This window comes from Rattus norvegicus, chromosome 10 (genome assembly GCF_036323735.1).
Source record: "Rattus norvegicus strain BN/NHsdMcwi chromosome 10, GRCr8, whole genome shotgun sequence".
Classification (NCBI taxonomy): Eukaryota; Metazoa; Chordata; class Mammalia; order Rodentia; family Muridae; genus Rattus; species Rattus norvegicus.
Genome location: NC_086028.1, coordinates 95739304 through 95762496, shown reverse-complemented (window position 1 = coordinate 95762496; position 23193 = coordinate 95739304). Strand labels below are relative to the sequence as shown.

The 23193-nt window shown below is 38.8% G+C and overlaps 1 protein-coding gene across 2 annotated transcripts in view; it reads left to right on the top strand.

Moving 5' to 3' along the window:
- Abca5 (ATP binding cassette subfamily A member 5) overlaps nucleotides 1–22887 on the top strand; it is a 69024-nt gene extending 46137 nt beyond the window's left edge. The window contains exons 24-39 of one of the 2 annotated variants that reach the window (NM_173307.1): nucleotides 730–900; nucleotides 2572–2685; nucleotides 3025–3159; nucleotides 3912–3986; nucleotides 5932–6023; nucleotides 14841–14967; nucleotides 15348–15465; nucleotides 15560–15651; nucleotides 16389–16564; nucleotides 17093–17168; nucleotides 17284–17378; nucleotides 18165–18284; nucleotides 19790–19939; nucleotides 20804–20883; nucleotides 21768–21823; nucleotides 22574–22887. In NM_173307.1, coding sequence (NP_775429.1) covers nucleotides 730–900; nucleotides 2572–2685; nucleotides 3025–3159; nucleotides 3912–3986; nucleotides 5932–6023; nucleotides 14841–14967; nucleotides 15348–15465; nucleotides 15560–15651; nucleotides 16389–16564; nucleotides 17093–17168; nucleotides 17284–17378; nucleotides 18165–18284; nucleotides 19790–19939; nucleotides 20804–20883; nucleotides 21768–21823; nucleotides 22574–22681 — 1785 coding nt within the window. In that variant the 3' untranslated portion in view covers nucleotides 22682–22887. Of the gene's footprint in view, nucleotides 1–729; nucleotides 901–2571; nucleotides 2686–3024; nucleotides 3160–3911; nucleotides 3987–5931; nucleotides 6024–14840; nucleotides 14968–15347; nucleotides 15466–15559; nucleotides 15652–16388; nucleotides 16565–17092; nucleotides 17169–17283; nucleotides 17379–18164; nucleotides 18285–19789; nucleotides 19940–20803; nucleotides 20884–21767; nucleotides 21824–22573 lie in introns of those variants that run through there. The other variant, XR_010055131.1, reaches the window with a different exon arrangement.
- Nucleotides 22888–23193: the final 306 nt, after the last annotated feature.

Sequence of the window (23193 nt, the reverse complement as noted above, 5' to 3'; positions counted from 1 at the left end):
GCCTGACCTATCTCTAGCACCCTGCTTCCTCCTCTAATCTTTGTGTCTTGTTCCCGTCTCTCACTCTACGCCCTGCTCTTTGATGTAATACTCTTAGTTAATATGAGCAGGTAGTTTAGACGTGGTACAGATCACATGAATAGTATTGTTAGGTATCAGGACTTGGGAGAATTTTTACAAAAAGTAAGTAATGAGCGCACGAGAAGGAAAATTGATTAAGTTCTAATATGCATGAAAACGCCAGCGTGAAACCATGCATTTATGTACGAGGCAATTATTTTAAAAGTATTTAAAATGTTTTCAAGTGTATTTCTTTGCACCAAGTTTCACCCATAATCTGGGGTTCTGTGCACATGCAGAGGGTGTTAGGCAGTTTTTTAAATACTATGTTTAGCAGTGTTTTTATTAAAGGTAGACGTTGAGCATGGGAATCCTTTTCCATTTAAACTTATCTTCATTTACTTTTGTATAGCGTCATATGACTGTGCTTGGCCACTCATCAGTGACACATCCATCATTTCTATGCTATCTTTTGTCTTAGTGTATTTTATTCTTAAAAATGCTGTTGACATTGTGAAATCTCACAAGTGAACCCGACTAAGGGCTAAAATGAATGCATGGAAAGTTACTTTTTGTTTTGTTGAATAGAATCAAAAGTTCTACAATAATTGACTTGCTTTTTATTTGTAAAATGATTAAGGTTTTAATAGTTTCTCTTTCTTTTTTTAGATCAAAGCTTACACTCAGCTTAAACTTTCAGGTCTTTTGCCATCCGCCTACTGGATTGGACAGGCTGTGGTGGACATTCCCCTGTTTTTTGTTGTTCTGACTTTGATGCTGGGAAGTTTATTTGCCTTTCATCACGGACTGTATTTTTATCCTGTAAAGTTTCTTGCTGTGGTAAGTTCACATCAGTTGTGCTCATGGACTTTATAGTTAAGTATTCCTTAAAATCTATTTACATATGAACATGACAGCTGTAATCTGAATAACGTGTGTATGAGCTTCTTAAAACAAAATGAAGCAAAAGGCTTTTATTGTATATGATACATGTTATTCAATTTATATTACAAGTTTATATAAAAAGAAAGCAAATCACCATTTAAACATAACCCTGAAGCTGTGCTGGTCTTTCCAGTAGACTAGGTGCTCGCACCAGGCACCTAAATATAGCCATCCTTCCATCTTCTCATGCCTAAATATTTTACAAGAAAGGACTAGGCTTTGTAAAAAGACTTGATTTAATTAATTCGTGTGAATGGGTGTCACAGATACGTATGTGTTTATATGTGCTAGCCAGGGCAGTCAGGGGTCCTATCCCTCAGAGCTGGAGTTACCAGCATTTGCAGTTTGCCTGTCTTGTTACGAGGGTACAGAATCCATATGCCAGTTCTCAAAGTTGCCTGGTTCTTTTTTTTTTTTTTTTCCCCGGAGCTGGGGACCGAACCCAGGGCCTTGCACTTGCTAGGCAAGCGCTCTACCACTGAGCTAAATCCCCAACCCCTGTTGCCTGGTTCTTAACCAGTGGGCCATAGCGAGAGCCCAGGGAAACGAAATCCTTTCTCTTAGGTTTTAAGTTTGTCTGCAAATGTGAAAGAAATATATAACTGACATTTGTGATCTGTGGAAGTTTTAATTAAGAATCCTTTGGTTAAATGTCTTTTTAATAGAAAAAAAGCAAAGCAGCACAGAGCCACATAAGAGGGTGCTGGGTGCAAACCTCACTTTGTGAGAGATCATTTGTATTTGACACATTAATTCCCACCCTGTAAAATAAACATGGAAGTTACAGTAAAACCAGGCGTGGTCGTGTTTGCCTTTAATCCTAGCACTTGAAAGAAAGAGGCAGACAGATCTCGTGAGTCTGAGGCCAGCCTGGTCTATGTGGTGATTTCCAGGCTAGCCAGGACTATATTATGAGACCCTGTTTAAAACAAAACCAAAAACCTAAACTAAAACAAACAAAAAGTTATACTGTGATGTGTTAAAATGATTGATAAGTACTAGAGAGATGGCCCAGCAATTAAAATAATTTTGTTATTTTTGCAGAGGATTTGGGGTCAGTTCCCAACACCAACATGGTTTCTCACAATCATGCATAACTCCAATTCAGAGGGATCTGACGCCCTCTCCTGACCTCCATGGACACTAGTCATGTACACGGTACATACACGGTCCATGCAAGCAGGGAAAGCACCTCATGTGTTAAAATAAACACGTCTAAAGGCTTCGGAGCATGGTGGCTTGTGTGTGAGCAATGGATAGCTGTAACTAGCTGCAGTGGTTTGAATGCTAAGAAAGTGAGAGAGTGTTTTACTTGGTATAAAAGATTACAAGTAATATGCAACCTAAATTACTTGGTGTTGCATAAAACGTTAAATTAAAACATGACTTTTATTGGCTTAATAGAGCTGTAGATTATAACTATTTAAATTACTACAATGACAGTTTTGGGAATGATTTGTTGAAAATGAAATTTGATAAATACAATTACTTAATATTTTAATATTTCTGAGATATTTTACGATGTTATTAAGTGCTCATTTTTATAGAAACGTTTCTGACTTACAGGTTTTTTGCCTCATTGCTTATGTGCCCTCGGTTATTCTGTTCACTTATATAGCTTCGTTCACCTTTAAGAAAATTTTAAATACCAAGGAATTTTGGTCATTTATCTATTCTGTGGTAAGTCACACTTCTATATTATTTCAGCTTTTCAGATCAGCTTAGGTAGAAGTCAGGTACACCTTGGCGCTGGGGCACAGGGCTGGGGCACAGGGTGTGGTGGCTCTTCCATGGTGGGCGCCTTGATCTTCCTTCTCCTCATCTCCTCTGCGAGACGCTGCTCACAGTATTTACAGCCAACAACCCCTGTCAGCGCATTGCTGCTTCCTGGCGTGGGACCGTCTCCGGGTGCCTGGTTTATTTGAGGATCAAAGGCCTAGTTGGAGGCACTATTTGTAAATAAATCTATGAGAGATTTGCAAATACTCCATCACCTGTTTTCTCCTGTCTCCTCTTTAGACAGCATTGGCTTGTGTCGCAGTCACGGAAATAACTTTCTTTCTGGGGTATGGAGTTACGGCTGTTTTTCATTACACCTTCTGCATAGCCATCCCAATCTACCCGCTCCTGGGTTGTCTGATTTCTTTCATAAAGGTATGTCTAGTGGATGTTTCAGAAAGTCTAAGGTCTAAATATACATTTCTTAATCTTTAATGTCTTAGTTCTTGTACTGAAAATAGCAACAAATAAGATGATCTGCTAATGCTTGATCATAAAACCAGCAAAGGGATTTAAAATAACAGGAGTTTTCAAGTCTGATTTCCAGTTGTCAAAGGAGAAAAACTTAACAGTCACTACATGGTGTCTGATGCTCAATTTGATATGCATAATTTGATGTATGATCGGCTTTAGTCAGTTCTATATTGAGGAATTCCTCAAGGATTGACTACTGTATTATATATAAAGTGATGAGAGAAAATTGAGTGTAAGAGATCCCCCACCCAGAAAAACATAAAGGAAAAATTCCATTTAGTTTTGAGCATAGATAACTCAAGATATTTCCACTTTATTAGGAAAAAATAAGTAGTTGGTAGGAGTAGGGGCGACTATGAGCAAATGATATTGTATGAAATTCTCAAGGAGTTAATACAAAGTTTATATTAATTAACCAGTAAGTTTGTACTTTGATTGCTAGATAATCTCCCCACTTTGGTTTAATATGTCTGACTATACTTGCCCCCAGAGACATTTTTAGCAAGGAAGATTTTAAGCTAGATATAACACAAGATATAGCTTATTAATAGTAACAACTTATGTATAGAGGTCACATATTTATGACTGAAATATATTAAACATTTTAAATCCAAATATTTGTGTATATATATAATAAAAATGTTTTGTTGTAGGGTTCTTGGAAGAATATACCAAAAACTGAGAATGCCTACAATCCCTGGGACAGACTTTTAGTTGCTGTAATCATGGTAAGAAATAAAAAACCTATTTTCCTGTGTTCATGTGTCCTCATAAGAGTATTAGTGGGGCTGGAGGGATGGTTCAGTGGTTAAGAACAGCGGCTGATTTTCCAGAGGACCCAGGGCCAATTGCCAGCAATTACTTAGCGCCTTACAACTTAACTCCTGCTGCAGGGGATTCTACGATCTCCTCTGTCCTTTACAGACACCAAGTGTTCATCTGGGATACAGAAATTAACAAAGGAAACAAACTAAAAATCCGCATACACATAAAGTAAAATTAAAAAACTAAAAATAGGGGTTGGGGATTTAGCTCAGTGGTAGAGCGCTTGCCTAGGAAGCTCAAGGCCCTGGGTTTGATCCCCAGCTCTGAAAAAAAGAACCAAAAAAAAAAAAAAAAAACAAAACTAAAAATAAGTGCAACTGTTACAGGTTGAGGACATAACTCAGTTATTAAGAAAGCTTGAATGCTTGTCCAGGGGCTGGAGAGATGGCTCAGCGGTTAAGAGCACTCATTGCTCTTCCTGAGTTCAATCTCCAGCAACCACACGGTGGCTCACAACCATCTGTTACAGGATGTGTCTGCAGACAGTGACAGTGTACTCAGGTACAGTCAATGCGTCTTTGAAAAAGGACGCTGGTCCAGTATGAGGAGCCATTGATTTAATCCTGAGTTCAGTCATGGCCAGGGTAGCCTGTGGTCCAGCACTAAGTAGGCGGAGGCAGGCCGCTCAGAAGCATGAGCTCGTCCTCAGGTTCCATAGCACAGGATAAATAGCCCTGTTGGGGCACCGGGGGAGGGGAAGCCCTTGGTCCAGCCAAGGTTGGACCCCCAGTGCAGGGGAATATGGGGGGGCAGTAAGGGGGATGAGTGGGGGGGAGGGGAAGGAATGGGGGCTTATGGACAGGAAACCAGGAAGGGGAATAACCTTTGAAATGTAAGTAAAGAAACATATCTAATAAAAAATTAAGGGGCTGGGGATTTAGCTCAGTGGTAGAGCGCTTACCTAGGAAGCGCAAGGCCCTGGGTTTGGTCCCCAGCTCCGAAAAAAAAAAAAAAAAAGAACCAAAAAAATTTAAAAAAATAAATAATTTTGAACACTAACTTACACATATACCTACTAATTTTATATGCCCTTGAAATATTTTGGTGCTTTCCAAATATTAGAAGCTATTTATCACATCTGTTACCATATATTTATACATTTTAGTATATTTTATGTAAATGATTCAATAATTTTTTAAAAAATATTTGTAATTGAAATAGAATTATCACTCGTTCACTCACTCACTCAAAAAAAAAAAAAAAAAGAATGGCTTGGTTGTCAGTGTTGTGATTATCCTGTTAGGTATGGCACAAGCCCATAAGTTAAGTGTGTTATGCTAGTGAATCTGCATTTTTGTAGTAATACCTTTATTTTCCAACTATCTCCACTACCATGCTACTAATTCTGTTTTAATAAAACTGGCTTCCTCCAAGGAAGAGCTTAGCCTTTTATTGTTTGTGAGACAGGGTCTTGAGAGCTCAGGCTGGCCTCGGTCTTATGATCCTTCTGCCTGAATTCTTTGGTGTTGAGGTTAAAGCCAGTGACAGATTCCCAGCTAAGTTTTTATCTTGATTATATTTGTAAAACTGACAGTAAATGAATTTATAGGGGCGGAGAATATGGGAAGAATTGATTTATGGAAAATAACGTTACTTTGTTAGTGTTAAAGTATACGGCTGGGGTTGTAGTTGGTGGAATAATAAAAGCTCTGTGTACCTGAAGCCCTGAATTCAACCTCAAGTACCAAGAAACTAAACAAGACACAGTACTTTTAAATGTCTTTATTATCACAAACGTAAAGCAGTTGGATTTTCCCCTGGTCATGGTAAAGAACTTGAGTTATGTAGTCCTGGTTCTGTGGGAAGAAAAGATGATTTAGTAATGAGCTGTTCCTACTCTTTCCCTAGCCCTACCTGCAGTGTGTACTGTGGATTTTCCTCTTACAACACTATGAGAAAAAACATGGAGGCAGATCAATAAGAAAGGATCCGCTTTTCAGGTTAGTTACAGAATTACACATTATCATTTTAAATATCAATATAATTTTAAATGTGTCCAGCACTTTAAAGTAACAGTATCCATCTATTAGCAGTAACTTTCCCACAGACTTTCCGTGCCTTTAAGCCCTGTGCTACCCCTAATCTATATTCATGAAGTTTGCCTGTTCTGAACATTATATATATATGACATTATATATATATATGAAACTGGGGTTTCATATATATACATATATATATGTATATATATAACGTAGTCTTTTTTTACTTCATTCTTATGCGTACTATAATATCTTTCTTTTTCTGTAAACTAAACATTAATGTGCAGTGTCCTTCACATGTTACTTGCATGTTCGTTCTGAGTAGTTATATAATACATGAAAACATTGGTTTAGGAAAGAAGACATATATTTGAAACTAAAGACCGTGGTTCTATTAGGAACTTTAAGTGAACTTAAGTTGAATAGTCACCTGCTTTTTCCTGTATTGGGCACATTAATGTTTAAAGAAGTCAGATTGTGAGGATGTGACTTATTCACTTTTTATTACATTAATATTTATTTTGTATCTATATGTACTTTTCAAAAATTTTTTGTTAGATATATTTCTTTACTTATATTTCAAATGTTATTCCCCTTCCCAGTTTCCTGTCCATAAGTCCCTATCTCCTCCTCTCCCCCTCCCCAAGTCTTTCTTCAGAGACTTGAAGTTCTTGTCATACAGATCTTTCACTTGCTTGGTTAAAGTCACACCAAGATATTTTATAATATTTGGGACTATTGTGAAGGGTGTCATTTCCCTAATTTCTTTCCCAGCCTGCTTATCCTTTGAGTAGAGGAAGGCTACTGATTTATTTGAGCTAATTTTATACCCAGCCACTTTGCTGAAGTTGTTTATCAGCTTTAGTAGTTCTCTGGTGGAACTTTTGGGATCACTTAAGTACACTATCACATCATCTGCAAATAGTGATATTTTGATTTCTTCCCTTCCAATTTGTACTCCTTTGACCTCCTTTCGCTGTCTGATTGCTCTGGCTAGGACTTCGAGTACTATATTGAATAAGTGTGGAGAGAGTGGGCAGCCTTGTTTAGTCCCTGATTTTAGTGGGATTGCTTCAAGTTTCTCTCCATTTAGTTTAATGTTAGCTACTGGTTTGCTGTACATGGCTTTTACTGTGTTTAGGTATGGGCCTTGAATTCCTATTCTTTCAGGACTTTTATCATGAAGGGTGTTGAATTTTGTCAAATGCTTTCTCAGCATCTAATGAAATGATCATGTGGTTTTTATCTTTCAGTTTGTTTATATAATGGATCACGTTGATGGTTTTCCGTATATTAAACCATCCCTGCATGCCTGGGATGAAGCCTACTTGATCATGGTGGATGCGTTCTAGGATTCGGTTTGCAAGAATTTTATTGAGTATTTTTGTGTCGATATTCATAAGGGAAATTGGTCTGAAGTTCTCTTTCTTTGTTGGATCTTTGTGTGGCTTAGGTATAAGAGTAATTGTGGCTTCATAGAAGGAATTTGGTAGTGCTCTGTCTTTTTCAATTTTGTGGAATAGTTTGGACAGTATTGGTATGAGGTCTTCTATGATGGTTTGATAGAATTCTGTATTGAACCCATCTGGACCTGGGCTCTTTTTAGTTGGGAGGCTTTTAATAACTGCTTCTATTTCTTTAGGAGTTATGGGGTTGTTTAGATGGTTTATTTGTTCCTGATTTAACTTTGGTACCTGGTATCTGTCTAGAAATTGTCCATTTCCTCCAGATTTTCCAGTTTTGTTGAATACAGACTTTTGTAGTAGGATCTGATGATTTTTTAATTTCTTTTTCTGTTGTTATGTCTCCCCTTTCATTCCTGATTTTGTTAATTTGGATACACTCTCTGTGATCTCTGGTTAGTCTGGCTAAGGGTTTATCTATCTTGTTGATTTTCTCAAAGAACCAGCTCCTGGTTTTGTTGATTCTTTGTATAGTCCTTTTCGTTTGTACTTGGTTGATTTCAGCTCTGAGTTTGATTATTTCCTGCCTTCTACTCCTCTTGGGTTTATTTATTTCTTTTTGTTGTAGAGATTGTAGGTGAGCTGTCAAGCTGCTGACATATGCTCTTTCCTGTTTCTTTCTGCAGGCACTCAGCGCTATGAGTTTTCCTCTTAGCACCATTTTCATTGTGTCCCATAAGTTTGGGAAATGTTGTATCTTCATTTTCATTAAAGTCTAAGAAGTCTTTAATTTCTTTATTTCTTCCTTGACCAAGTTGTCATTGAGTAGAGCGTTGTCCAACTTCCATGTATATGTGGGCTTTCTGTTATTACTGTTGTTACTGAAGACCAGTCTTAGTCCTTGGTCTAAGGCTGCATGGGATTATTTCTATCTTCCTGTATCTGTTGAGGCCTGTTTTGTGACCGATTATATGGTCCATTTTGGAGAAGGTTCTATGAGGTGCTGAGAAGAAGGTATATCCTTTTGATTTAGGATGGAATGTTCTATAAATATCTGTTAAATCCATTTGGTTCATAACTTCTGTTAGTTTCTCTATGTCTCTGTTTAATTTCTGTTTCCATTATCTGTCCACTGATGAGAGTGGGGTGTTGAAATCTCCTACTATTATCGTGTAAGGTGCAATGTGTACTTTGAGATTTAGTAACGTTTCTTTTATGAATGTAGGTGCCCTTGCATTTGGAGCATAGATATTTTGTATTGAGAATTCATTTTGGTGGATTTTTTTCTTTGATGAATATGAAGTGTCCTTCCTTATCTTTTTTAATGACTTTTGGTTGAAAGTCTACTTTATTTGATATTAGAATGTCAACTCCAGCTTGTTTCTTTGGGCCGTTTGCTTGGAAAGTTGTTTTCCAGCCTTTTACTCTGAGGTAGTGTCTGTCTTTGTCTCTGAGGTGTGTTTCCTGCATGCAGCAAAATGCTGGGTCCTCTTTACGTATGCAGTCGGTTAGCCTATGTCTTTTTATTGGGTAATCGAGTCCGTTGATGTTGAGAGATATTAAGGAATAGTGATTGTTGTTTCCTATTATTTTCGTTTTTAGAGGTGTAATTATGTTTGTCTCTCTTTTGGTTTCATTGCAAGTAAGTTCTATTCTTGCTTTCTGTACAGTGTAGTTTCTCTCCTTGTGTTCCAGTTATCTATCTATTATCCTTTGTAGGGCTGGATTTGTAGAAAGATATTGTGTAAATTTTGTTTTGTCATGGAATATCTTGTTTTTTCCATCTATGTTGATTTAGAGTTTTGCTGGATATAGTAACTTGGGCTGGCATTTGTGTTCTCTTAGGGTCTGTATGACATCTGTCTAGGATCTTCTGGCTTTCATAGTCTCTGGTGAAAAGTCTGGTGTAATTCTTATAGGTCTGCCTTCATATGTCACTTGACCTTTTTCCCTTACTGCTTTTAATATTCTTTCTTTGTTTTGTGCATTGGTGTTTTGACTATTATGTGACAGGAGGAGTTTCTCTTCTGGTCCAATCTATTTGGAGTTCTGTAGGCTTCTTGTATGTTTATGGGCATCTCTTTCTTTTGGTTAGGGAAGTTTTCTTCTATGATTTTGTTGAAGATATTTACTGATCTTTTGAGTTGGGGGTCTTACTCTCTTCTATACCTATTATCCTTAGGTTTGATCTTCTCATTGAGTCCTGGATTTCCTGCATGTTTTGGGCTAGGAGCTTTTTGCGTTTTACATTATCTTTGACAGTTGTGTTGATGTTTTCTATGGTATCTTCTGCCCCTGAGATTCTCTCTTCTATCTCTTGTCTTTTGTTGGTGATGCTTGTATCTATGGCTCCTTGTCTCTTCCTTAGGTTTTCTATATCCAGGGTTGTCTCCCTTTGTGCTTTCTTTCTTTCTTTCTTTTTTAATTTATTTTTTAAATTTTTTTCCTCCATCTTTATTAACTTGGGTATTTCTTATTTACATTTCAATTGTTATTCCCTTTCCCGGTTTCCGGGCCAACGTCCCCCTCCCCTTCTATACGGGTGTTCCACTCCCCATCCTCCCCCCATTACCGTCTTCCCCCCAAAATCACATTCACTGGGGGTTCAGTCTTGGCAGGACCAAGGGCTTCCCCTTCCACTGGTGATCTTACTAGGCTATTCATTGCTACCTATGAGGTCAGAGTCCAGGCTCAGTCCATGTATAGTCTTTAGGTTGTGGCTTAGTCCCTGGAAGCTCTGGTTGGTTGGCATTGTTGTTCATATGGGGTCTCGAGCCTCTTCAAGCTCTTCCAGTCCTTTCTCTGATTCCTTCAACGGGGTCCTGTTCTCAGTTCAGTGGTCCTTTGTGCTTTCTTTATTGTTTCTATTTCCATTTTCAATTCCTTCACCTGTTTGGTTGTGTTTTCCTGTAATTCTTTCAGGGATTTTTATATTTCTTCTCTAAGGGCTTCTACTTGTTTACTTGTGTTTTCCTGCATTACTTTAAGGGAGTTCTCTATGTCTTTCTTAAAGTCCTCCATCATTATTAAAAAGTGCGATTTTAAATCTAAGTCTTGCTTTTGCAGTGTGTTTAGATATCCAGTATTTTCTTTGGTGGAAGAACTGGGCTCTGATGATGTCAAGTACTCTCGGTTTCTGTTGCTTAGCTTCCTGTGCTTGCCTCTAGTCACTGGGTTGTCTCTGGTGTTTGCTTGTCTTGCTGTTTCTGGGAGTGACTTGACCCTGCTGTAGGCCTCTGTGTCAGCACTCCTGTAGAACTGTTTTCCTGTTTTCTTTCAGCCTTTTCTGAGAACAGGTGCTCTGATTTCAGGTGTCTCAGCACTCCTGGAGACTGTCTTCCAGCTCTAGGCGTGGTCAGGAATCAAAGGGTCCAGCCCCTGATTGCTCCTAGGTCCTTGCACCCAGTGGGCACAGTTGGCACTATGTGATTCCCTCTTGGGTCTGGACTGTGGGCAGAGAGTATTCTCCTCTGACTTCTCAGGAGTATCCACACTTCTGAGGGTCCAGCTCTCTCCCCCATGAGATTTGGGTGCAGGGAACTGTTTGGCCGGTTCAGTTCAGTCCTGGGCGCAGACCAGAACCACAGGAACCAGCGGCTGACTGTTCCTATATCCCTGTGTCCAGAGTCACTGTGCAGTTTCCCCTTGGATCGGGAATGTGGGCAGAGGTATGCAGAGGTGGCAGTCTGTCTGCGGTCTCAGGAAGTCTGCACTCCTGGGTGCATATGGTCCATTCAGAGGACAGCGCAGAAGCTCCTTCTGCCTTGGGAGCCCCAGGGATTGACTTTAGGACATGAGGTTTGGCAGTGGACACCTCCTGCTGCCATCTCACTGGCTCAACAGGATCTGAAGCGCCAATTCTTATGCAGCTCATGTAGTCCTATGTTGGCAGGGTCTGGGCGGTTCGTTATCCATCCCATAGTGATGCTCCTTTACCTTTTTAACATTTCATTTTGACAAATAACACTCTGATCACCTTTTCATAGGTTGTTTTTATTTTAATGTCTTCTGACTCTGCCTCTCCCTATTCCTGCTGACGTCATGGGGAGGGGTCCTAGATCCACAGAGCAGTCTTTCCACTCACCCACTGCGGCCTTTGATTCGAGTGGAGCGTAATTTTGTGCAGGGAGATAGAATTCTTTTTTTTTTTTTTTTTTTGGTTCTTTTTTTTCGGAGCTGGGGACCGAACCCAGGGCCTTGCGCTTCCTAGGTAAGCGCTCTACCACTGAGCTAAATCCCCAGCCCCGGGAGATAGAATTCTTACCTATACCATAGCGTCATAAACCTCAGTGTCAGATTTCATCAGTAATTTCTCAATTCCTACTTCTCATTTCTTAGTCCTGTTGGACTTTTCTTCATGTGCTTCAACTCCTGCAGCTTTTCCCCTTGTAACTGTGTATCAGGGAGTTCCTGTTTTAGTTTGTCCTCCCTGACACCCCTTACTCTGTTCAGTTTGCCTCTTTCATTATTCTCAGCTTCATATCTCTTTGCACTATCGCTAAAAATACATTTCTTCTAAATGAAAATAACATAAAATAACTTGGTAATAGTGTATGTTTTCTGTAAAAAAGAAGCTGTTTGATCCTACTTGGTAGCCATAACATTTTCCTACTTAACCTTACTTGTTACTTGAGCCTTTCTCCGAATTTTTCAAATTTCCCAGATCACCTTGCATCCTACTTCTTAGTAAAATATTGCCATTTATCTCTGAAAATACAGTACTTGATTGTGTGTGTGTGTGTGTGTGTGTGTGTGTGTGTGTGTGTGTGTGTATGTGTGTGTGTGTGTGAGAGAGAGAGAGAGAGAGAGAGAGAGAGAGACAGAGAGGGAGACAGAGAGAGAGAGAGACAGAGACAGAGAGGGAGAGGGAGAAAGAGAGAGAGAGAGAGAGACAGACAGAGAGAGACAGACAGAGAGAGAGGGAGAGAGAGAGAGACAGCTGGCAGAGTAACAATCTACATGAGGCAAGAACGTCATTTAGTTCAATGTGACCTAGTTGGGTGGTGTGGGTTCTTACTTGTACAGTCTGACAACAGGCCGTTTATTTTATACATATTTAAGTACAACTTTGGAAAACAGTTTTCTAGGAACCTTTATATCAATTCTATGTGTGTAATAAAGCTTAAGGATTGACCACATTGAAATTCTTCTGCAAAGTACTAGTGATTAGTAGGGTTTTCAGTTAGCTAAATGAATTGATTCAAGCCAGTTCAAGAGTAGAAGGGCAGGTTTATTGAGAGGGGGCTCTTGGGTGGGTTCACAATCCCATAGGTAGAGGTCAGGGACATCATGTGCCTGGGCTAAAGCCAGTGGTTTTATGGGTTTTTAGGTGCGGGGTGATAATGTGTGAGCTAGGAGCTTGGATTATGCCCGTATAAGGTAAAACAAAACAAAACAAAACAAAACAAAACAAAACAAAAAAACTAAGTCACTGGGTAGGCACTGGTAGATGGGAGAGATGACGTTAGCTTGGAGTGTTCTCCTTCCTGGTGGGGTTGAGGGGAGAAAAGCCAATAGGGTTTCTTAGCTTGTACAGGGGATGAGCTGGGGTTCCAACCAACCAGTGATGTCTTCCATAAGCACGGTTCCTATAGTTTAAGACAGGTGGTCTTAAAAAGCTTCAAAGTATGGTGACTTCTCCCCTAAGAATGGACTGTACTGACTGAGAGACAGTGTTCAAGAGAAAGGTCTAGAGAGGAGGATTCTGGCTTACACATACATGATGGTTGGGGCAGAAGCGGGTGGATTTTGGTATGACCTGGTCCTGCAGATGGCACAGATTACCAGGCCCTTAGCAGCCACTCTCAGCCTCTCGGGTAGAGAACAGGTGCACATCTCTCCTCACATAGACGACCCGAGTGCCCAGCACCCCTTTCCCCTCGTGCCTCTGTGAGAGCACAGGACTCAGACCTTAACGTAAGTGCCAGTGTCTGCAGATTCATCTACACCGACAGTGCTTTTGCCTTTTCATGCCCCAGGGAAGCGCTGGCTCTGTTATGGATCCTGTATTCCATGCTCTTAAGGATGTTGCTCTGACAGTTTTCTTTTCTCTTTCATACTGAATCATGTGTGTGTGTTTGTATGTTGTGGTGTTTGTATGTATATATTCATGTGTGTGCTGTATGTATGTATGTATGTGCTGTGTGTGTGCTGTGTGTGTGTGTGTGTGTGTGTGTGTGTGTGTGTGTAGGCCTGATGGTTGATGTCTTCCTCAGTCTCTCTACCCCAGGGATCCTTTTGTTTCCACTTCCCCATCGCTGAGATTACAGGATTGTGCTGCCTCACCCAGTTTTTAAAATATATGCTAGGGATCCAAGGTCAGGGCCTCATGCTTCTGTGGTAGCAGGCACCTTACCAAATAAGCCATTTCTCCAGCACCTTCCTTCATAATACAGGAAAGGACCTAAAAGTCTTTTTCAAGTATAAATCCATTTCTGGTTCTTTATGTGATATCTTTGTTTGTTTTCTAGTCAGATGCCCTCTGTCTTTTGTTGTTTATGTCCCATTCACTCCTTCATACTGTATAATCTGGCTTTCCTCTCAGCCCTTCACCTACAGCATCTTCAGTCTTTGCTGGGCTCAGGGGGCTTGGTTCCTTGGTTGATCCCTCCCCCACTTCTTGTCTCCGGTCCTTTTGTTTCTTATAAGGTCACGTTCATCGCCTCTTTACTCTCTTCCTACTCAAGATTCTCTTCAAGCACTTCTTCCCTGTCTGTCATTAAATCAAGGATTCCTTCCCCTGTCTGTCATTAAATCAAGGATTCCTTTGGGTTTTGATTTCAGCCTTATCTACTCTTCCTAGACCATTCTATGTTTACTCAGACTACTATATCTTTGGGGGAAATATTCATAAATTAAGTTAAAGATGGTTTTTTTAAAAATTTATGTGTATGTGTGCATGTTTGTGTGAGTGAAAGCTAAGGCCAAAGAGGGTATCGGCTCCTTTAAAGCTTGAGTTATAGGGAGTTTTGAGCCTCCTGATGTGAGTGTTGGGAACCAAATTCATGGCCTCTGGAAGAACAATACATGCTTTTAACTACAGAGACATCTCTTTAGCCCCCAGTTCCCCCTTTCCCTGTGGAATAACACCTTAAACATACCATATATACCAATTTATATATACATATGTATGTATATATATAATGTTGTAAATGATTGGATTTGAATAGTATCGTTTAACCACTAACAGTCATTCATTGAGAAGTACCATTTGTAATTATTCTTTTGAGAGGTAACATTAAGTTTCATGTTGATGTTCTTTTAAAACCATTTTATCTATTAGTGCCCAATTTTTTTAGTATTTTAATTATGTAACTATCTACTAAATTTCTTAGTATTTTAATTATGTAACCATCTACTATTTGTATGTGCTTAGGGCCCTCTCACAAAAAGCCAAACATAAGAAGTTTCCAGAACCACCCATCAATGAGGATGAAGATGAAGATGTCAAAGCGGAAAGGTTGAAGGTTAAAGAGCTGATGGGTTGCCAGTGTTGTGAGGAGGTAACCTGCCCTTGTTACTAAGTCATGTTCAGTGTTGTGAGGAGGTAACCTGCCCTTGTTACTACGTCATTTCAGTGTCGTGAGGAGGTAACCTGCCCTTGTTACTAAGTCATTTCAGTGTCGTGAGGAGGTAACCTGCCCTTGTTACTAAGTCATTTCAGTGTCGTGAGGAGGTAACCTGCCCTTGTTACTAAGTCATGTTCAGCCTCAATGGTAAATCACCAAGGCACTGGAATGAGGAAGAAACACTTTTCCTATGAATGTAAAATTTATATTAGACTGCCCTCTCAGAAGTGAATCAGTTCTTGGCATACATATATGAGATATGAAATGATAGATATCTAATTTGTGACTCTGTTTAAAACTTTTTTGCTTATTAGAAACCGGCCATTATGGTATACAATTTGCATAAAGAATATGATGACAAGAAAGATTTCCTTCACTCAAGGAAAACAACAAAAGTAGCAACAAAATACGTCTCTTTCTGTGTGAAAAAAGGTTGGTATTTATTTTTCTTAAGAAAGTTTTCCAGAAGAGTAATTTCCGATTTTAGTTTGACTTTAATATATAATTTTTTCCCCAATACCTGTAGGAGAGATCTTGGGACTGTTGGGTCCAAATGGTGCTGGCAAAAGCACGATTATTAATATTCTTGTTGGGGATGTTGAACCAACTTCAGGCAAGGTACGCTGTGGACAACCATGGGTTATGTCTAATCTGATATTTTAATTTAAGATACGCTCACTAATGTCAAATTATGAACTGGATGGCCAGACATTGTGTTTTAGTATTCTTAGTATAGGTTTATGAGATTAAGGTCTTTTGGTTATCTGAAAGTAATACACGTGAAATTTTCACACACAAATAGACATATATAGTTCTGCTTTTAGTGAGTCTTTACACGCATGATAGATTTATCCACCCACTTATGAAGACAGATACAGTAATTTCTGGAGATAGGCGGGTTAGTCTGGGCCCTGTCAGTGAGTCTGCAGCGTGCTTAGGACCCCACACCCATGTGCTTCTTCTTCCTGGCTCCCCTTTGCTCTCTTCACTGTGAATTACCAGGAATACTCCTTTCTTGGGACTTTGCCTAAGATTAATTTTTATGTCAATTACACCTTATACATGAGAAACAAAAAGGACTTGTTTTACTTATCTCATTAGTTTACATACAGTGTTTCAGTGAAGCCCTGTGATGATAATACTTGATTTCCCATCCACCAGTATAAAATTACCACCTTCTCTGGATGGAACTCTTAAATTCTGACTTACTTATTCATGACCTTGCACCATTACAAAGCATTAGGATGCTGGCCAGGTACTACCGTGACCTAGGGGAGGAGCTTAACAGATCAATGTACTTACTGTCTCCTTCACAACACAAAGCAAAGATATAAAACATGGTTTGCATTTCGTAGATATTTCTAGGAGATTATGGTTCACATTCAAATGAAGATGATGAATCCACCAAGTGTATGGGTTACTGCCCCCAGACAAACCCACTCTGGCCAGATATTACTCTGCAAGAACATTTTGAAATTTATGGAGCTGTGAAAGGGATGAGTTCAGGTGACATGAAGGAAGTAATCAGTCGGTAAGTCACCCTCACCCCTTGGGGACGGAGACGCACACTGCAGCCTCTTTACATTTTAAAACAAGCATCTTTGTGTAGATCATGTTTTCCATGGAAAAATGGTCATTGCTTTTCATTTGTCCCTTACAAGTTATGATACATATGGAAAAAAATCAGCTCTTCTATTTCTGTTCATTCTGATTCTTTTTTATTTTTTTGAGATACTCTTTCGTCGGCAGCCCCAGCCAGTCTTGAAACTCAGATCTGCAAGCATCTGCTCCTGAGTGCTAGAATTAGACATATGTCAGCATGCCAGCAGGGTTCAGTTTTTCTATCTCTAATTATAGGAAAATGTACCATGCATAATATGCAAATTAATTGAATTATTTCTAAAAATTAATTTGTTTACAATGATATAAATTGGAGATTTTTTTCTTACCTAATTAACATTACCTGAGTGATACTTTTAGAACAGTATAAATAATTATATGTAACATGTTTGTATTAATACAGATCCAGGTACATAATTTTGTGTTGTCCGTTTTGCAGAATAACAAAAGCCCTTGATTTGAAAGAACATCTTCAGAAAACTGTAAAGAAACTCCCTGCAGGGATCAAGCGAAAGGTATTCTTCATCAGAGGACAGATACGTGTATTTCATTAGTTGAGGGTCCATTGCTCTCTGGGCAGACGTCCTCAGACTGAAGCCTTAGTCCAGCCTCCCTCTTTCTTCCTCCTAGCTGTGTTTTGCTCTCAGTATGCTGGGGAATCCTCAGGTGACACTGCTGGATGAGCCGTCTACAGGTATGGACCCCAGAGCCAAACAGCACATGTGGTGAGTATGACACTTGGGACATTTGCCGCTTGGTGCGTTGCATCATGGGGTAGAGTCACTGTGACCAATAGCTTCCTGTCAGTGATGAGTACATCTTGATTGTATAAAATAGCAATTAAACTTTTAAAGCTTTTGTCATATCTTTGTTGAAATGTTAATGATATTTTGTATACTGCAGAACAGAAGTCAACACACAGCTGATTACTGAAATAAATAATTCTACTTTCTGAATTAATTTTGGAAGATTTTTCTCATAGTCATTTAACAGTAAACTGTGTTTCATATTATTGTTTTGAATTTATGTTGTAATTTGTTGAAATTTAAAGCACTAGTTGGTTGAATAATTTTTAGTTCTTAATTTCCTTGTTTTTCAAGTATAAGGTTTGGGTTAGATCTATATTAATTTTATGAGTATGTCCATTTTTAAAACAAAATCACATTTTGTCATACTTGATTCTTTCTTTCTTCCTTTCATGCTTTTGTATTTTCTTTATACTTTTGTTGTTATTGCTGGGGACTGAGACCAAGATACTGTGCACTGTAAGCCGGTGCTGCACCTCTGAGCTGCACCAGCCTGGCTGTTAGGCCTTAGCTCATGGGTACCTGTGACCCAGTGCATTTGTCAGTCAGGACCAAGGAAGGGTAGGTTAGGACGGAAACTGGAGTTTGGCAGGATACAGTCGTTTACAACACTTGGTAATGGGTAAGTTTTAGTCAAGTAGTTGGGTTTTGAGAAAGTATTTCCCATATTAAACAGGTGTCACTTAACTTTTATTCTGTTTATAGGCGAGCCATTCGAACTGCGTTTAAAAACAAGAAGCGGGCTGCCCTCCTCACTACGCATTACATGGAAGAGGCGGAGGCTGTCTGTGACAGGGTGGCCATCATGGTGTCCGGGCAGCTAAGGTAGACATTTAAACAGCTCACCTTTCAGACAAAGAGAGGGAGGGCAGATTTTTAAATGTGATCTTTAAAAAATGTAGAGAACTATGCATTAATTTGAAATGTCAAAACTTTTAGTTTTAAAAATCAGTTTTGTATAGAACATTTTGGAAATACATGTATATCTATATTTTATAAAATATGTCCAGCTACTACCTGCATTCATATGTTTTTATGTCTTGTGTTTGTTATTTAAAAACTATTAAACTATTTTAAAATAATGGACATTGTTTTGAATTATAACACAAAATATAAAATAGTATTTGAGCTTATATTTGCATAAAGAAATAGTTGATTGAATAATTGAGTGTGTGCAAAGAGGCAGATTTTCCTTCACGATGGTTTCAAGTAATCTATGTCTGTATTGTTCTCTCAAAGGAAGCTTACCCGTTCTTGATCTCAGGTGAATGCTGGTTATAACCAGTTTTTCCTAGAACACTGAGTAAGGAAAAGGAGTAAGAACTGTGAGAGGTAGTGTTCACGGCTGAAAAGCTTACAGACACCCTAACTGAGCAGACACTGCATATCCCTGAGTGTGCTACAGTGTGGTGAGGTGCACACGCAGATGGGGTTCTTTGTGCACAGCTCATAAGCCTGCTTTAACACGGAGGAAAGTAAACACAGATCGAAGGGCATCCCAGCAAGACATGTGATCGGAATTCCTTAAAACTGTGCAAGTCGGGAGAAAGGAGGACTGAGTAATAAATGTCCTTAGCATTTGAAACGAGAGAGACAGCAACTAATTGCAGCATGGAATAGACCCCTAGAAACTAGGTGTAGCTTGGAATAGACCCCTAGAAACTAGGTGTAGCTTGGGATAGACCCCTAGAAACTAGGTGTAGCTTGGGATAGACCCCTAGAAACTAGGTGTAGCTTGGAATAGACCCCTAGAAACTAGGTGTAGCTTGGGATAGACCCCTAGAAACTAGGTGTAGCTTGGGATAGACCCCTAGAAACTAGGTGAAGCTTGGGATAGACCCCTAGAAACTAGGTGTAGCTTGGGATAGACCCCTAGAAACTAGGTGTAGCTTGGGATAGACCCCTAGAAACTAGGTGTAGCTTGGGATAGACCCCTAGAAACTAGGTGAAGCTTGGGATAGACCCCTAGAAACTAGGTGTAGCTTGGGATAGACCCCTAGAAACTAGGTGAAGCTTAGGATAGTCTCCTGGAACAAAAGACACTAACAGAAAGGAGCAGAATCAACCCAGGTCTGACCCTGGCCAGCCTTGTGTAATGGAGGTCACTTGATTTTGACAAACTTGTAAGAATAGAAGAAGAAAATATTATGTAAAATGAGACTAGATAAAGAGTGTATGAACATGTTGCATGATGTTTGCAACTTTTCTATACGTGTAAAGGATTGCCAGAGTCATTTTATAAAAAAAAAAAAAATGTAGCAGAGATTTAAGGGAGAAATCATTCTTTGAAAACGGTCAAGCCATTTTAACTCTTTTAAAAATTATTTCAGATGCATTGGAACAGTACAACATCTAAAGAGCAAGTTTGGCAAAGGCTACTTTTTAGAAATTAAACTAAAGGACTGGATAGAAAACCTGGAAATAGATCGCCTTCAAAGAGAAATTCAATATATTTTCCCAAATGCAAGCCGCCAAGAGAGGTAACAACTTTTAAAATATATTTAATACTTTTTATACAGTTGTTTTTAAAACAAAATCCTAAACATTCAGTTTTACCAAATGACAATTCAGGGCCTAGTTGCTGTGGGGAAGCCTGCTAGCTCAGAGAGGCAGAGAAAGCACCCAGCTGACCCTCCTCCTCAACCAGTGTCCCAGAAGGAAAAAAAAACAACCCATTTCTTCTCCACAGTCTTGAAAACCCTTCCAACTGAATGTCCCTCCTTTCTACCTCCTGTGTGTCTCTCTGTCCGTCCTCCTGATTTCCTCTCAATCTCTAGTTTTTTCCTTTGTTCACTCTCTGTCAACTGGTTGCTTGCTCTGCCTGTGACCTTTGGCTGGCTTTATTCAGTCTTGTTTACAATAAACAGAAAGCTCTCGGATTAAGGATGTGTGCCAGGGCTCAGCCACACAACAGCTAGAAACAGGCTTTTCCAGTACACAGTCTCACAGTGTGATCAAATACCCTGCACACTCTTAGATTAAAGGTGTGTCCTACGACTGAGCCGTGCTGAAACTAGAGACAGCCTTTAATATCCGGGGTCACAGTGTGATCAACAAGAAATCAGGGAAGTTGACATTTTGAGGTATTTTCCATGTGTCTTCGACTGTCTTACTTTGATGTGCTGTGTTCTCAGCAGCGCAGGGCTGTGCTGTCATAATAGAGGCTTGTAACTACTACAGGGGGATAATTACCTGGTAGTGTCCAGATCATTCTGCACACACTTTTAGGGAAATTATCAGATTATTAAAATGTACATTTGAACTTAAAAAGTTTTAAGCTTAGCATTCAAGCAAACACAGCAGTTAAATTTTCCATCTTCCAGTATTTTATCTTTCTTTTTCAGCTTCTCTTCTATTCTGGCTTATAAAATTCCAAAAGAAGATGTCCAGTCTCTCTCACAGTCCTTTGCTAAGTTGGAGGAAGGCAAGTAGCATTTGAGAATACTGTAAAATGGTTTTCAAGTAAGGAAAGGGTTTTATTCAGAAAATTTAGAACTAGGAGTCAGGTTATACTTGCAGTTATAGAAAATGTAATCTTTTGTTCTTTTATTCTAAGTTAAATAAATATAAATGTATATACTCATCCTATATATTTAACAATAATTAAAAAGAGAAAAGGTCAAGTCTTTGAAAGGGGATGTGGGAAACACGGGAGAACTTCAAAGGGAATAATGCAAATTCAGTTCTCATGTATATAAGTCACAAAAACTTAAGAATTTGAAACATGTAGAGTTTTTATCATTTTCTAATGGGGATTCTGAATCGGACAATATTTACTTATATCTTATGTATCTCTGTAGCTGTAGACTAATTATTAGTTCTGAAATTTTTACCTTACTGATAATTTCTTTATAATTAAAAGAATAAGTATACTAAGAATTTGGTATTAGAAATTTGATATTAGAAGGTAGGATTTGAAGTGAAAACAGCAAAGCTGATAATGACCAATGATATGAAATGAATTTAAGAATCAAACCAGGCTCTAGTGGTGTTTGGAGAATGGGGACTAGGGCTCTGACACCACAAGGAAACAGAGGAGTGATGAAGAACAGGACACTGGAGAGGAGGAGGCGCTGACCCAGAAGAAGAAGCAGGCCACAGCACAGGTGATGCAGTTGTCTACAGAGGGCCAGCAGTGGGCGTGGAAGGGACAAGAAGCAGGGCTGAGAGAATAACAACTTGGACAGCTTCAGTTTCCAAGAAGTTGTTGACAGAGTTTTAAAAAGCAGAGTAGATTCTTTAGAACTAATTGCCATTTCACTCCTTAGAAGTATCACTAAGTAAAATGCTATTTTTACATTTTAATAGCAAAACACACTTTTGCCATTGAAGAATACAGCTTTTCTCAAGCAACCCTGGAACAGGTATTGTAAAGTTAAATTAGAAACGATTACTGTATCATTAAGTGTATCTAGTAGCAATTGCTTAGGTTTACAATGTAGAGACTGATACTATCGGCATTTAAAACTACGTACTTAAAACACAGTTACTCACCTCTTTCATGTGTGGGTGTACAGTTGCCACACGTTTTTGTGAGGACCGGAGGACAACTCAGGTCTTGTGTGGGCTTGACAAAAGGTACTGCCGAGCCATCTCACCATCCCCAAATTATAGTTTAATTGTAATTACAACTTTAGCTTCCTCTTAGTTTTTTGTCCAATTTCATTTTAATTTCATTTTCAATTAAATCTTTAATTGAAAAATCATGTAATTTATATTTATTGGCTACAGTGTGATGGTTTGATATATATGTATACTGTTAAATAACTCAAGTAAATTTTATTTTGTTAAGCTTGAACATCTTTTTGTTTATCTTAGTAAATATTTAAAAGACTCATGGCATTATTTCATATTAGAATACTTTAAATTGTTTAAACATTTTAAAGCTATTTTATGACACTGCTACTTGATATATTAATTAGAAAATTTATTAACCCTCTAACTATGTGTTTGTCTTTGTATCTACTGGACAGAACTTGCTTCGTTTGAATAGCATCAATATCAGCAAACCTCTCGATACTTGTTAGATATTAGTATGGCATTGTATCATTTCTGACTTAGTTAAAATTCACTTGAATGATACAGCAGTCTCCTTCCCCTTTTTCCTCTGGCAGGTTTTTGTAGAACTTACTAAGGAGCAGGAGGAGGAAGATAATAGCTGCGGGACTTTAAACAGCACGCTCTGGTGGGAAAGAAGGCAGGAAGACAGAGTCGTGTTCTGAATGTCTGCGCTCACCCCGCCTGCTGACCCTGAACTTACTCTTTTTTATTTTGTTTTTCCTTCTTTTATCTTAACTTTGATTTTAAAAGTTTATTACTTGAATAGTCACAAAACATGAAAGCACTTGGAAATTTCCTAAACTCCTTAATTTATGCACCATGGTTATTTATGTGTCTGGGTTTTCTTTAAATAAATGTGTGTGTAGTTGTCCACCTGCATGCTTGTACCTGAAGTATGTTGAAGATAGTCTACATGCCATTATTCTCAAACAATGTTTCTCAACTTAGCATTTAAAGAAATAATACAAGAATAATTTTGAAGAATATTTAAATTTTATATTGTTACATAATTATGTAATTTCCCAGTGCTAATTAAAAAGATCAATACCTGACTGGTAACGTAGAAAAGAAACACACAAAGCAATGCAGAAACTGGGTTTTCATTTAAGATTCCTGTAAAAGAAGCTCTTAGTGGAGGTTGGCCTGTGTAAATGTGGAGCGGTTGAGAAGCGAC